General features: G+C 41.9%; 1 protein-coding gene across 1 annotated transcript in view; it reads left to right on the top strand.

Moving 5' to 3' along the window:
• Nucleotides 1-10,893: 10,893 nt before the first annotated feature.
• The window catches only part of LOC111064765 (disintegrin and metalloproteinase domain-containing protein 12), a 34,243-nt gene continuing 30,813 nt past the window's right edge, over nt 10,894-14,323 (top strand). The window contains exon 1 of the mRNA XM_022352535.2: nt 10,894-11,808. Within this exon, the coding sequence (XP_022208227.2) occupies nt 11,658-11,808 (151 nt within the window). The 5' untranslated portion in view covers nt 10,894-11,657. The remainder of the gene's footprint in view (nt 11,809-14,323) is intronic.

The following is a 14,323-nucleotide window of genomic DNA, read 5'->3' as shown; positions in this document are numbered from 1 at the left end:
ATATGTACTGTAATTGTAATATCTGTCTGTAGACTTAAGGCAAATGGCATTACCTAGTATTATAAATTATAAACGCCTAAAATATGTACGATCCATCATTGAAATTTAAACAAGAAAATGAATGAAAATAAACACATTACAAAATCAAAGAATACAATACAAAAATCTTGGAGTATTATTTGCAGCTGAGAGAGATTGAAAGCAATGTTGTTTTTCAGGCAAAATATGCAATGGTAAAAGGTAAATTTTGTTAAAGATCTGTAGGATGTAATACAAAATATTATACTGATTTTAATTTTGGTAAAACTTTCGTGCAAAATTATGGAAAGCTATCTTAATTTATTTGTACGAGTAATCTATAGACTTATGATATTTAATACAAAATAATTATTCATTAGAGGGACTGGGCAGGAATCCCCAAAATCCATGCAAATGGAGTATGAGTCCGCAATACGTTTTAAAATTATTTATTTAAAATATAATATCTTGGATAGTTTATCAAACTGATATTGTACAAGGGGTATATAATAAAACGTATTCCACAATACAATTAACACGCATGCGAATCTCATTTTTGAACTGTTCGTAAATTATGGCTATATTTTCTGAGCAGTCTATATCAGAATCCACAAAAACACAAAAAGTTCAGAAGATGCGAGGAATATAAAGCAGCTTTTCTCTGCTAATAAAATTGCTCATGTACTAGTAGATATGTTTCTAAATATAATTCCATTGAGAATTTTATACATATTCCCTTTTAAGCAAGGTAAAACTCAGAACAGGGCTAACATAAGCCTGATGATTTGCTTCGAATTACATGTTACTTGATGTGCCTCCTCCTAAGTAAACAAAGACAGACCCTGGTAAACACCCCTAAACTAGTTAAATCGTTTAATGGATGGCAGTTTCATATACACAAGTTTCGGTTGAGTTCCGTAGTTAAACGGCAGAGTTGCAACCCCAAAATAGTAGCAACCCTCCACATAAAGATGATTTATAGACAGGTATTGACAGCCACAGCGAGTATTGAACGGGTACACCAATTTATATAGGAACCTGCAGTTTAACCGGATATATTTGGACGTGCTAATGATTCGGCTACCAAAAGAAATCAGCCATATGCTCGGCCCACGAAAAACTAACAACAATTAGCAATCGAATGAATATCCTGGGGCCCTGCCCGTCCATTATAAATATATTACGTGTATTTTTTTATTGTTGTGTTTTTTGCGTTGAAAGCAAAACAAACAGACGCCGCTCCATTGGATCAGGTATGCTATACGCAGCCCTATACTTAGGGCTGGATCGGGCCATGCCGCCTCTAAAGTGTTGGCTGCTGTCACATTAGCGCTGAGGTCGGTTTTTGGGTCCGGGATTGGGACTCCTACAAGTTCGGTGGTCCGGTGGTCTGGTGGTCTGTGGCCTTTGCGGAAGTAAACCATTTTCGGTTACCAAAGAGTTGAAAGACGGCGGCGCCCGAACAAAGTTGCAGACGCCAGGCGATCAAATGCTATTTATATGGACCTCAGCAGAGACACCTTTTTAATTTGCCATTTGCCGCTGTTTTGGGATAGGCAGTGGGGAGACTCGGATCTGGGCTACTTGGAAATTCGCATAAATTGCGTTTAATTGGACAATTTTTGGTTTATTTCTTTGTGGCCAGCGGCCAACGAAAGAAGGAACAACATTTTGTTTGTAATGAGGATGATGGACCCCCTGCCACCAGCCCTGCCACAGCCTTGGCCTCATCGATTGTGTGGCATTGCATGTGGGGTTGTCTCTAATTGGCTGGCGCTGCCACTGCCACTGTCCCACTGTCGAGGACCAGCCTCAGACGACCGACGGAGGCCAGGGTTTTGATTGATTATTGAGCAAACCTGCGGACAGGCTCTGGCTCTGCCGGAGACCGACCAGCAATCTATTTGTGTCCACTTAGTGTAATACAACATGAAACGACTTCGGCACTGGAAATGGCAACGGAAATGGGGTCGTCGCTCATGGCACTGGCACACGTTCGACTTCGAGCTGATCTGAGAGCGCAAGTGCAGCAAAAGTTTTCCGGTCAGAAATTTCCCCCCAAAAAGAAAAACCCAATTCAAAGTGACCAGCCAGGAGGGTGGACGGACGACGGTGGAGGTGGAGGTGGAGGGGGAGGTGGAGTCGTGTGTGTCAGTCAAAAAAGTGGATATGAAAAATACAAATGAACAGCCATGCGGTTGGTCAACAAGACAGGCGCCCAGAGATACTACGGATGGACGGAGGCTGGATTCTGAGTGAAGCCTCTTGGTCCATGGCTGCACATGTACATGTCAATTTGGATTATGTTTTGGCAAGATTGAAAAGGATTTAAGCCAGGCCAAGTGAATGGTCCGGAGTGAGGGATACAGAGACAGTATGTCCGCTCTGCTCTGCGCTACTCTGCTCTGCTCAGTCGAGCAGAACCACAAAGCTAAGCACATTTTTCAAATTAGTTTTCCATCTTTTCAGTTCGGGCAGCAATTTTCGAGTTAAGGCCACAAAAGAGTTGTGCCCTAACAAGTTGGACAGTTTGCTGTCAGCCAGCCGCTAGTCAGTCAGTCACTGCGTAAATAGATGCACTGTGCACACAGTGACAGCAGATAATTAGCGGCCATCATGGGGTACATTTAAATTAAATATGAGTCGCTATCTCTACCTATAAAACCCTGTCCAGGGGCTCTGTATATCCCCTAATTATGGTTCGGACCCGTGCTCGGACTGTCAACCGTGCACATGGCAGGGCAGTCATAAAAACGTCATAAAGCAGGCAATTCTAACTAACGTACGAGCCATGTCTACCCCCTGTCTAAACGCTTATACGAGTTGGCATAAAAAAAGCCACAGAAAGCAGCCATTGTTCATGTTCCAGCGGGGGCAAACAAAAGCAGCCAACTGTCATTAGCCGTCTCTCTCTTTTACTTACCTCCACACTGTCTTTCTTTCACATGTAAATACATACATACATATGTATATAGGTTTAGTATATGGCTATTAAAAATGCTGTATACCAGCTCACCGCTAAATGAGTTTAAAAATGGAGTAAATGGAGTGCGCTAATCACTCTACTCCACCTCCGACCACCACCGCCACCGCCACTCAACTTCCCTATCATAGGAGGGCGGTCGTTGTACCATACGGTATACCGTTTGCTATACGGTATCGTATTCGGGGGTTCGGGTGTATCGGGAGCACAGCTAACACCACTCTAATGGCAGCAGCAGCAGCCCCTCACCACAGCTCATTTGCGCTGAAAAGTAATCATCAAACTTGTCATTAGCCCCGTCCGGTCTGCACTTTGTTTGCTTTCAGAACTGCTTCTTTTCCGAAGGGCTTATCGATGATACATCGATTAGTTACTTACAATGGCTGTTTCCATTTTTGAAAAGGTTTAAATATGCACAAAACATTTTTCCAATAAAAAATAAAATTTAGCATGGAATGTTGCCCGTAACTTTTACATTTCTTTTAGTAAATTAATTTCCAATGTTCTGCTTTTAAAATGGGACGATTTACAAATTCCACTTGTAAGTTTCAAGCACTTTTTTTTTTAAACAAAGTAGAAAGACATCTAGAAACAAAGTGTCAGGCGCTTATCAACAATGTTTGTACATCAAAATCTTAGAAACAATTTTCAGCTAGAGCCAAGTTCTGTTCACTGTCAGCTCCAAACGTATGCTAACCCTTATCAATGAGCGTATTAGCGGACTATGGACGTTGGGAACTGAAGTGTTCCAGTTCCAAGACGGTTATAGATTTTCAAATCCATTTGTTAATACGCTGGAAAATAAGGCTGAATAAGGTTTGAATGACTGTCCAATTGAAAGTGGCTGGAACAGTAATAATAAATTAATAATAATAATAAACATATGCAAATATTTGTCTCATTTGCATACATCATGTATGAAAAGTGTTTTAAAGTTGGACCAACCAGAGACACATGAAACGTGACGACAATAAGAGATCATCCGCACTTTTGGGGGGTTCCTGGTGGCCTGGCTGGTACGTTTCCAGTAAACAGTCCTCTCTGACTGCGAGGAGTGGCAAGTCATGTAACTGAGTTTCCCAGGCAATTCGACATGAAAATTTAATCGAGTTTCTTTTCAATTGAGTGCAAAATCACATCAGCAGCAAATAAAAATTGTGTAAAGTGCCAGTTCGGAGCTCTCCATTCGATGGTCAGTATTGGAATCGGAATCGGAATCGGGATTGGGGTGGTTTTCGTATTGGTTTGGGGGTTTTGGTTTTTTACCACACTCTGGCACACCTCCTCAGCCCACAAATGTCAACGGCTGGACCTTCCACGTACACACGGTGCTCTGATAGAATTATTTTGGTATTTATTGCCAAACACACAAATTTATAACCGACCAATGAAACGCCATAAAAAAAAACCCCAACCAACAGGCAACGGGCCGCGGGCCAACAAGAAACTGACTTTGACGAGCCCGGAGCTGCCGCCAGAGGAGTCGAACAGCCCGACAACATTTCAATTTTATGGCCACGCTCCGCTCAAAAGGGCTCATAAAATATTGAAAAGTCTGGAAAATTTATGTTGAATTCCATTAGAGTTATGGCGTGAAAATTGCGCCGCTTGTTTTTTATTGCACACCAGAAATCAATGGCAAACATTAATTACTCGCCCTCGTTTGCCACTCCGAATGGAATGAGAACAAGGACACAGGCAGAAGAACAAAGGCAGGTGGGGATCAGGGTAAAGCCAATCAAGCTGGGCTGCAGAAATATTCTACGTGTCCGGGGTCTCCAATGTCCTTTTAAGAAGTTGTCTTCCCAAGCTTTCCACTCACATAACTTGACTCTCATTTCATTTCATTTCATTTGTTCTCTGACCCGCTTGGATTACGTTCTTTTTGTTTGTTTGTTTCAGCCCATTCCCTGATGTCCTTTTCATGGACGTGCGATTTGCATTTTTTATTTGCCACACTACAGAAATTGACCTTTTTCTTTGGCCTCCATCTCAGACCTGCTGCCAGGTCTGCTCGGACGCTGATTCGGACCCTCTGTAAGTGGTCTTCGGGGTAAATTTTGATTTCTGCGTAATTTTTCTTCTGCCTGTTTTGGGCCAAGTCAAAATTCGTTGCTGGCACATTAATAATGCAGCTGAAGCTGGGACAGGACTGTTAAATCTTCCTTCCCCGCCCCCTTCTTGCTCTCTGGCAATTGCGTCCGCCAATCACATCAACAAGCTGGCCGACTGGCATTCGTTTGGCCTGCTCAAAAATTTCACGCATTTTTTAGGGGAAATCCGGCTGGAAATTGAAATCAAAAGAATTTCATTTGGATGCCCTCAGATGGCGTTCTCCGGTGGACGAGTGCCGGCCAAATTTCTCCCAAATGCATATTAAAATATCTAACCTCAGGAGTTGGTGCCCGGCCCGGCCCCGCCCCGCCCCAAATCCACTGATTTCTCTGGCCAAATAAATGTCTGGCTGTAAAAGTAAACGACAAACGAATGGGGCGGCCATAAAAAGAACCGAAAACAACGATCCAACAATGCGAGTTAGAGTACGAGTAAAGTGTATAAAAAGGCACCACGAAAACGACGACATCGTGAACAAGGAGGGGATGGGCATTATGTGGGCGTCGCAGGGGGCGTGTGTGCCTGTGGCAGGTTGTTCAATGTTGACTAATGTTAAACGCGCACAGCTTGTCCTTGTTGATGTTGTTTATGAGTCTGCCTGCCTCGCCTCCCTTCGTGGCTCTATTCAAATCCCTGCGGCCTCAAGAGAGATCCCCGAACCCGTCGCAATTGACGCGCGTGCCTTCGAGTCACGCGTTTGGCAACATTTCAAATTGATGAAGTTGTGTCCGTGCAGGGGGGAGGGAGGGAGTCACAGTCGCAGTCACAGTCACCCCCCTTGGGCTGGTGTCAATTGTATAATTGCCGAATGTTGTTTTCCAAATGTTTAATTGAAAGGGTGTTTTGTCAATGTTTGTTGTTACTGCAGACTGCAGACTCCTGGTGCCCATCCATCCATCCATCCATCCATTCATCCATGGACCTGACTCGTCTTTTCGTGGTTACACGCGTATCCTGTTACAAATCCTGTGTCCGTGTTGTTTTGCCTGCTGTTTAATACAATTGTTATCCGCTTTTATCGGCGTTGAGAGTATGAAAGCTGGACGAAGGGAGGGTTGGGAGTACATACGAGTACATACATACATATGTATTTATGTAGTTTAATTTCCCATTGTCGTTTCGTTATGTTTTATACCAGTACTAGTGGCAAGTGTTGAGATTTTCTCAGGAGTTTCTTTTGATAACATTCCAGTTGATCCCAAGAGTTATCTTTGAATCAGCAGACTTAAAAATACGCAGTGATAAATCCTTCAAATTTAAGATTTGGTATACAGTGAAGCCTTTATGGTCGAACAGCAGCCTTGAAAGTTCTTCTTAAATTCTTAAACTTTCTGGTAAAATCCAATACCGTAAATATATATGTATTTACCTGTGAATCCTTTCTCTTTGATATCACCATTCCCTACTTTCATGTGATGTCCCCTAGCTGCTAGCAGCTTTCATCCTTTCAGCATGTCCTGCGGATGACAAACTCCACAAGAAGAGGCGTTGAAGGCATCTATCAATACAGTTTACGCAGGTCGGCAGTGCAGCCAAGGTAGGGCCTGGAATGTGTCATTGACACCTACACTCAATGGCACTCAGCGAGGCAAGCAGTTGCGAAGGAAGGAGAAGAGAAGAGAAGAGACATCGCGCATCGCACATCGGGCATGGGAAAGTCGGAATCGGTGGTCGACCAGCAATTCGAATTGCATTTTAATGCAATTACAAGGATGTCAGTCAGTGCGCTTCTACCCCCAATGGATGGCCGATTCACACACCCCCGAAGGCCCACTTGACATTGACAATAAAGAGCGTTGGGCTGGTGAGGGGCAGGGCATTGCTGAAATATGTCCTATGTCCTTAATTTCACTTTTATTTTTCCGAGACCAGCAAGGACCGGGATGCTGGATGCAGAACAGGGGCGACAGTGAAACAGTCATTGCTGGCTGTCGCAGATTAAAAGATATAAATTCATATTCCCCAAGCACCCAGCAGCAGGACTACATAGAACCAGAAACGTGCGAGTCGAGTGCCGTGCCATGTCCATGTCCTGGTGGCGTGTACTAGCGAGCTCACCCACCGACCCTCCCCGAGGATCGATTAGCTTGTTTGCAATTCAATTTGAAAACAGCGCTTCCTCTGCACACAACATCTCGTATTGCTCCGTGGGCTGTGTCATATATCTCTTTTTTATGAATGGATTGCGTGAATGATGAGCTGGCTTAGCTTTATGGCAGGGCGTTTGATTTGATGCCTGACTCTGCTGACTCTCCTGACGGCTCTTCTCACTGTCCGATGCCGAGCTAGACAACTGGAGGGCAGGTGCATGCGGACTGTGTGTGTGTGTGCGTGTGTGTCCTGTCCCAGTTGGCACAACTATCGACCGTGCCACTTAAAGTAATTAACTGCAAGATGCTGAACGACGCTCGTCAACATCTCATCCGTATCCTCGCTCGCAACCTCATCTATTCATCCCCGAACTGAAAATGAAAATGAAAATGAAGCTGTTCCTGCTGCTCATCAAAGGAGCGCACGACACGGACACGGACACGAACACGAAAACGTGCCTACATCGTTTTCACATCAGGACGAATAATATTTGTCATAAACGCGCAACTTTCTCCCTACCCAAAGCTAATTTAATTGGAACATTTATTAGATGAGCATTAAATGGACGAGGAAAACATCGCCTGGATATGCATATCTCTCTCCAGTTGAGTCATGGACTATTACGCAATCGATATTGATTAAATATTTTTGCAAATGTTCTGTGGAAAGTGAAAAAGAAATATGACTTCAAGGATGCCCATCGATTTTTCATCCTTGCCATCAAATACAACCCGTTTAACAGCCTGCCATAATCGCTTCCCCTCCAACCGCAGACTCTGCCAGCGGCACATTGATTGATGATGATGATTCAAATTGCGTAGATAAGCCGCAATCGTTATCAGTATCATAGGCACTGACGATAAAATAAATATTCTGCGTCTTGAAAGAGCAAGCAAAAGTATTCAAGCTCCCGACGGAGTTTCTCTAGATTCTGAAAGTTTCTCTCTGTGTGATTAATATAGATATATATTTAGAATCTTATTTTCAACATAATCCTTATAACATGAAGACATATTTTTATTAATTTTTTGTAGTTTTATTGTTTGGCTATAAATGTGCATGTGCCGCCTCGAGATTGTTAGTTGGAGGTCCTGGCCTTCGTATTTTTGCTTGAAAACGAAAATAAAACAAAAAAAAAAGCAGTCGTTTTACGCATTTAAATTTAAATATATTAAATATTAAATAAATCATTAATTTGCCGCGAAACAGTTAGCTGGCGCCATCTGGCATGGAGTAGAATCATGAATCATGAAGTTCAACGTGTAAAAAGCATGTAGACTGTCATGTAAGTGACTTGTAAGGGAACATACTACATAGCTGCACAGTGGCGCTTTGTAAAATTTGACGGAAAGGGTTTGTTTACATCAGGTCAGAAGCTGGCCGATACGAAACTAAGGGCGCACAGTGGGCCCAGCTTGATAACCTAAGCTCCTAACCTTAAATTATCTTGAAAATTAGATTTGCTAAAGCACTGGTAAATTTTGTATTAGATGTGTACATTTATTTTATTCAAAGCGTTCATAAAATCTTTTTTAAATTTTGCCACCTCTTACACACAATACAAGTAAAAAACACATCTTTAAAACCAAACTCGACCTATTCAGGGCCGGATCACTTCAAAGTTGAGCAAAGTTGAGCAACAAATCTGAATACCTTGGGAAAATGGATATTATCGAATAGATGAAATCAAATGTTTGTAATCTCAGGCTCCAATGAGTGCAGAAACTACTCAATCTTTGTTTTAGAGATATTAACGACATTTTTCAGCGGGTACCAATAATACGACCGGGATAAATGTACATATATACAAAACACAAATCCAATGCATAAATAAACAACATGTCAATCTAAGGTAAAATCAATATTAATGTTTTAAAGCAACTTGAAACAACCAATTTAACATTAATTAAAATAAATAGGGTATACAAATGTCTATAAGCATAATCGAAACCTGCTTGGCCAACAACAATGACATCACATTCCTGTACACAGACAAGACTTATGCTTTGGACGTTTTTGTTTGAACCTTATTATGTACAAAATCCAAAAAAAGGATGTTCCGAAAACTGGCCAATCTTGTACAAAATGGATTGATGAATTTGATAAAATTATTTGTTTAGGACTGAAAGGGCTAACTAGCTAGTAATATTTAACCGAATATCAAAATCGGGGAATATAAAGGCGTCTGGTCAGTATATGTACGGTATATTTCTGTGGTATTTTTGGGCTTACAATTCAAACGCAAACATGAGTGGGAAGAGCTTGAATTGCTCGTTAATATGTAGCAAACGTGTAGTTACCGAGTAGCTACCATGTAAAAAATAAAAATTTTTGTTGAGCTTTTTTGATTACACCTTATTTTATAAGTAATCCAATATATGGGAGTCTATAAAATGAGTCAGTTTGTAGGAAATTGATTCATCTATCTGATAAAATTTTATTTTTTTTGTTAAAGTCCTAACTAGCTGGTTATATTAAATCGAATATCAAAATTGATGAATATGATTTTGCTCGGTATGTGTATTTTGACAATGAAAAGGTGTATTTCGGTTTATTTCTGAGGGTTCCAGTCACACTCGACAAAACAAATCAAATGAACTCTTTATTTTTCCATATATTTACATTTCAAATCTACCGCCAAACTCAATTTAGCGCACCAAAAATACTGACATTTTTCGCCCAAAATTAGTGGAGAGTTTTCAAAACTCGCTCTCAATTCGTGGAGAGTTTTCAAAATTCGCTCTCAATTCGTGGAGAGTGCTCTCTTTTCAGTGGAGAATAGAGTGTTTTTGTGGAGACTTTTCCCTCATTTTCGTGGTGTGGCAGCATGCTGCTGAAATTTTTCCCATACAAATCAAATGTATCATACGGGAACGCGTATGGAATGACGCAACAATGAATCTTCATTCCATACGCAATCTTTTTTCCATACGGAAAAATTTCAGCAACATGGGGAAATGAAGTAGCAGCATTGCTGTGCAACTTTGGCACGGAATGAGCAACAATCTGCATACCTTGGGAAAATGGATATTATGGACTTGAGATATTGTTTGTAATTTCAGGCTCCAATTAATGCAAAAACTACTCAGTCTCTGTTTTCAAGATATTAACGAAATTTGGCAGCTCACGGGTTCCAATAATAGGTATCAGAACTGGGATAAATGTATATATAAAACAGAAGCATGTGCATTAATGGGTAAAGGGTGTCAATCTAGGATCAAATCATAAATAATGTTTCAATGGAGCTTGGAACAAAACATTTAACATCAATTAAAAGAAATAAGGTATACAAAAGTCCATACGCATAGAAAAAACTTGGTTGACCAGCAACATGGGACGTCACATTTAGTCAACATTTTCGTTTTATGCTTTGGCCGTTTTTGTTTGAACCTTAATATGTAAATAATCCAATAAAAAGGACTTCTGAAAACTTGCCAAACTTGTAAAAAATGTATGTATCTATCTGATAAAATTATATTTTTAGTTGTTAAAATCCTAACTGAATAGTTATATTAAATCGAAGATCAAAATTGATGAATATGATTTTCCTCGGTATATTTATCGTATATTTTGACAATGAAAATGTATATTTCGGTATATTTCTGAGGGACTGACGGTATATTGTGTCTATACGTTCGCGGTCACACTGATTTGAAGGCAGGGCGGGCAGATGGGCGTTACTAAAAACAATCGGCCTGTTTTTTTTGAACCGAGCGGTTGCTGTGCGTGTCGTGGCGAGGTGCTGCTATTTGCGTGCGTGTGTTTGTGCCCCGTGTGAAAGAGCGAGTTGTGTTGAATAAATTGAATTAATGGCCCCAAAAATAAATGCGAAACTGGTCCAAATTTGATTGATACCCAAGTGCATGATACATAACCTAATAACAGCTGTTCCCTAACCAATCTAATCATGGCCATCATGGCCTAAGAATGGAAATTTCAATAAGCAAAAACTTGCAGAAGCAGCAGCAGCAGCTGAAGAGATAGATAGCGCAATAGCGTATGTGTGCAGGGGAGAGAGATAGAGCACAAAGCCCGTTATAATATCAGCACAGCTTTGTTGTTGTTTACGCGCGAATCGGGAGTGGAGTGTTGTTATTGCTGTTGTTGATTTTATTTTGTTGTTGCGGTATTTTGTGAATGGCTGCAGCCACATCCTGTTTTTTTAATTCATCTCGGAACCCCCGCCCCGCACTCCCCTTGGAGAGGAGGAGATGGTATTTGTGCTGTGTAAGCAACATGCGGAAGCCTGCAGCTGAGCCGTCACTGACACGGGAAGTGTGATGTCACCACTTGTGCCCCCGCGAGAGAACAACAAATTGTACTATTACTTACCGTCGCGCATCTCATCCACGAAACGAAACCAAACACTCACCCAACAAGCAGCAGGAGGAGAAGGAGGAGGAGACACCATCCCATCCCAACATTAGCATCATAGGAACGACACGACGGCATGGGAGACTCTTTGAACATGTCTCGATCCAAGTCGCGGCTTTTGCGTTCCCAGTTGCAACTGCTACCACTGTTGTTGCTCTCGCTCAACATATGTTGGCAGCACTGTGGGGTTGCGAGTGCCACAGCTGACAGCGCCGCCAAGTCAAAAGGTGAGTCCCAGCTCCAGATAGATCACAATTTTCTTACCCAAAACTCGATTCAAGCTGTGGCCCAGCAGGGTGAGGGGCCAGGGCAGTGGGGGGTATAGTGGTTAGAGCTTAGCAAAAGAATGTGGTTAATATTTTTTGGTGAAATAGATAACAATTTTTGGGCCAAGTGTTAGTCATTTGGGAAATTAGTTTCTGACTCACTTTTTGGGCTCCGGGGCAGAACCTCCCATAATTGCACTGAGCTTTAGGTTAGTTAATAGCATAAACCGTTCATACAAGCTTGAACCACTGTACTCAGCTACCTCTCTCATTTGTTAAGCTCTTGCCGGCAGCAGTCTGAACAACCTTGAAAAACCAGCTTCTATTCGGTCGGGAGTCGTTGTCGTCGTCGTCGTCTGCTACTTCCACTACAAAGCTGTTTTAGGGCCTTCACCAGCCTGGACACAGACTAGAGACAGAGATAGAGACACGACACGCTCCATAGCTCCTCCCTTTGACCCTCGAGCACTTGGCACTTGGCTTATCAGTGGGAGTAGTTTTCGCTTTTCCTTTTTGATTTGTATTACGTTGAGTGTGCGCTTCGTTCGGCTGTCTATGGGACTATTAGCAGCTTGTTTATCTCATTGTTGGGTCTATCAAAATCTCACGTAGCGCGATAGAGAGGCGCCCCTGGGTATATGGGATCACACTCTACATGCAAATCCACTGATTGCCTTCCTCGCACGTCTCAGAGCTGCTGGCCCTTCTTTTTAGTTTCTTTTTTCAGTTTGTTATGTTTGGGCCACAGTAAAAATCGATTTTAAATGCAATGGTGTGCTTTACTTTTACTCTCATTGTGGCAGATATTTTTTTTTGGGGTTTTTTGAGAAAGTTTCTTTAACTTTTTGCCTCCACAAAATGCTGCTCTTTTTGTGGGTCAACCAGACACTTCTTTGTAATGTTTCTGCCATTCTGTTTTTTGTTAATGGCAAGCGTTAAATATATTTATATCTGATGTGGTGTGATGTCTTTTCATTGTCATCAGTTCTGGCCCCAAAAGGTCAGCGCCTTAAGCGCACACTCGAACTGCCATTCTGGCAAACTCTGCATTTGGCCAACTCGTTTCGCTGCTCATTTCTGTGGCTGGGCCGGGCCACTGTTGTCATTGTTTGATTTGTTGTTCGCTGTGTGTGTTGCTAACTGCTGCGATTTCGTTGATGATTTTTTTTTTGTGTGTGCTTCTTAACAATTTTTATATCATTTGCGCAATTATATGGCAACGGCAGCAACAGTGGCAACCAGGCCGTAATTGCCAAAAACAAGTTGTTCGAGTGAGGTAACATTCATGGCTCAAAAGTGGGCGGGAGCTGAAAACGTTTCGGGGCTGTGGATTCGAAAAAAAAGGAAAGGCGATTGGCAAAGGAGAATTCAGCTTCTTTTTAAATCTAAAACCGAAGAGATTGTTTCTGTCGAGGCACAGGCGTATCGACATCAAGGTACTCAGTACTCAGTTTAATCTTAAATTTGAATAATTATACAAAAATAATTATAGCACTTGTGTCATGTAAATCATTTCTAGGCCAACTGGCAGTAGCCGTCATTTCCATATTTTCCCATGCACTGCATTGACTTTCTTGGGACATCCTACTACTGCTGCTGCTGCAACACACTGGCCACGCCTCTGGTCTTGGCATTGCTGTCGCTTGTTTACTCATGTGGCAAGCAGGCTAGCAACTGTTGGATGCACATTCTGCCATTACCATTATTATCTTTATCATTATCACAAGCAGAAGGCAAGACAAGAGGATCATTAATATGCGGCATTGTTGTTGTTGTAGCCTCTCAAATGGACATGGACTGGGTGGCTCAGAGCGTGGGAGCCAGAACTTGAGTCGTTGGCCACAATCTATAAGTCTCTCTATCGGCCTGAATGACACTTGAAACGTTTTTCCCGGTTTTCCAAACAACGTTCTAGGCATGGAAGTCTAGGCAACAGCTCGAGTGGTCAGCCATCAGTCCATCATCATGAGTAAAACTTAATTGAAACCGAACCCAATTTACGGATCTCAAGCTGGGGCACAAGCTTCAAGCTCGTCTTGATTGAGTCAGGTCAAAAGAATTTAAATGGAAAGAGCTCCTCTCTCTCTCCTTCTCTCTCTCTGTGTGTCTGTTCTTCGTCTCTAGATCGAATCCAAACGGAAGCCTCTGAGCATGCATATTTTAGTAGAAGAAGTCTGGCTGTCGGGTCGGTTCTGGACTCTCCGGCTTGGAGGAGGTGGAGGCCTCTGAATTGAACAAAATTTGCATAAATTGCGTCGCCCCCAAAGAACGTGACAACAAATGAGGAGAGTCTAGGAAATCGACTTGAAAAACATTAGTAGAGTGAAGGGGGAAGCAATTAAGAAATAATACGAGAAAGAACGGAAATTTACTAAATGTAATAAATGAATGAATGCATAATAATAATTTGCTTTGAATGCTATACAAAGGTTCATTCAAAAATTAAATCATTTTGATGGAAATCGATGAAAATTGT

Source organism: Drosophila obscura, unplaced genomic scaffold, assembly GCF_018151105.1.
Source record: "Drosophila obscura isolate BZ-5 IFL unplaced genomic scaffold, ASM1815110v1 contig_150, whole genome shotgun sequence".
NCBI classification, from domain to species: domain Eukaryota; kingdom Metazoa; phylum Arthropoda; class Insecta; order Diptera; family Drosophilidae; genus Drosophila; species Drosophila obscura.
This window is presented reverse-complemented; position numbering and strand designations above follow the sequence as displayed.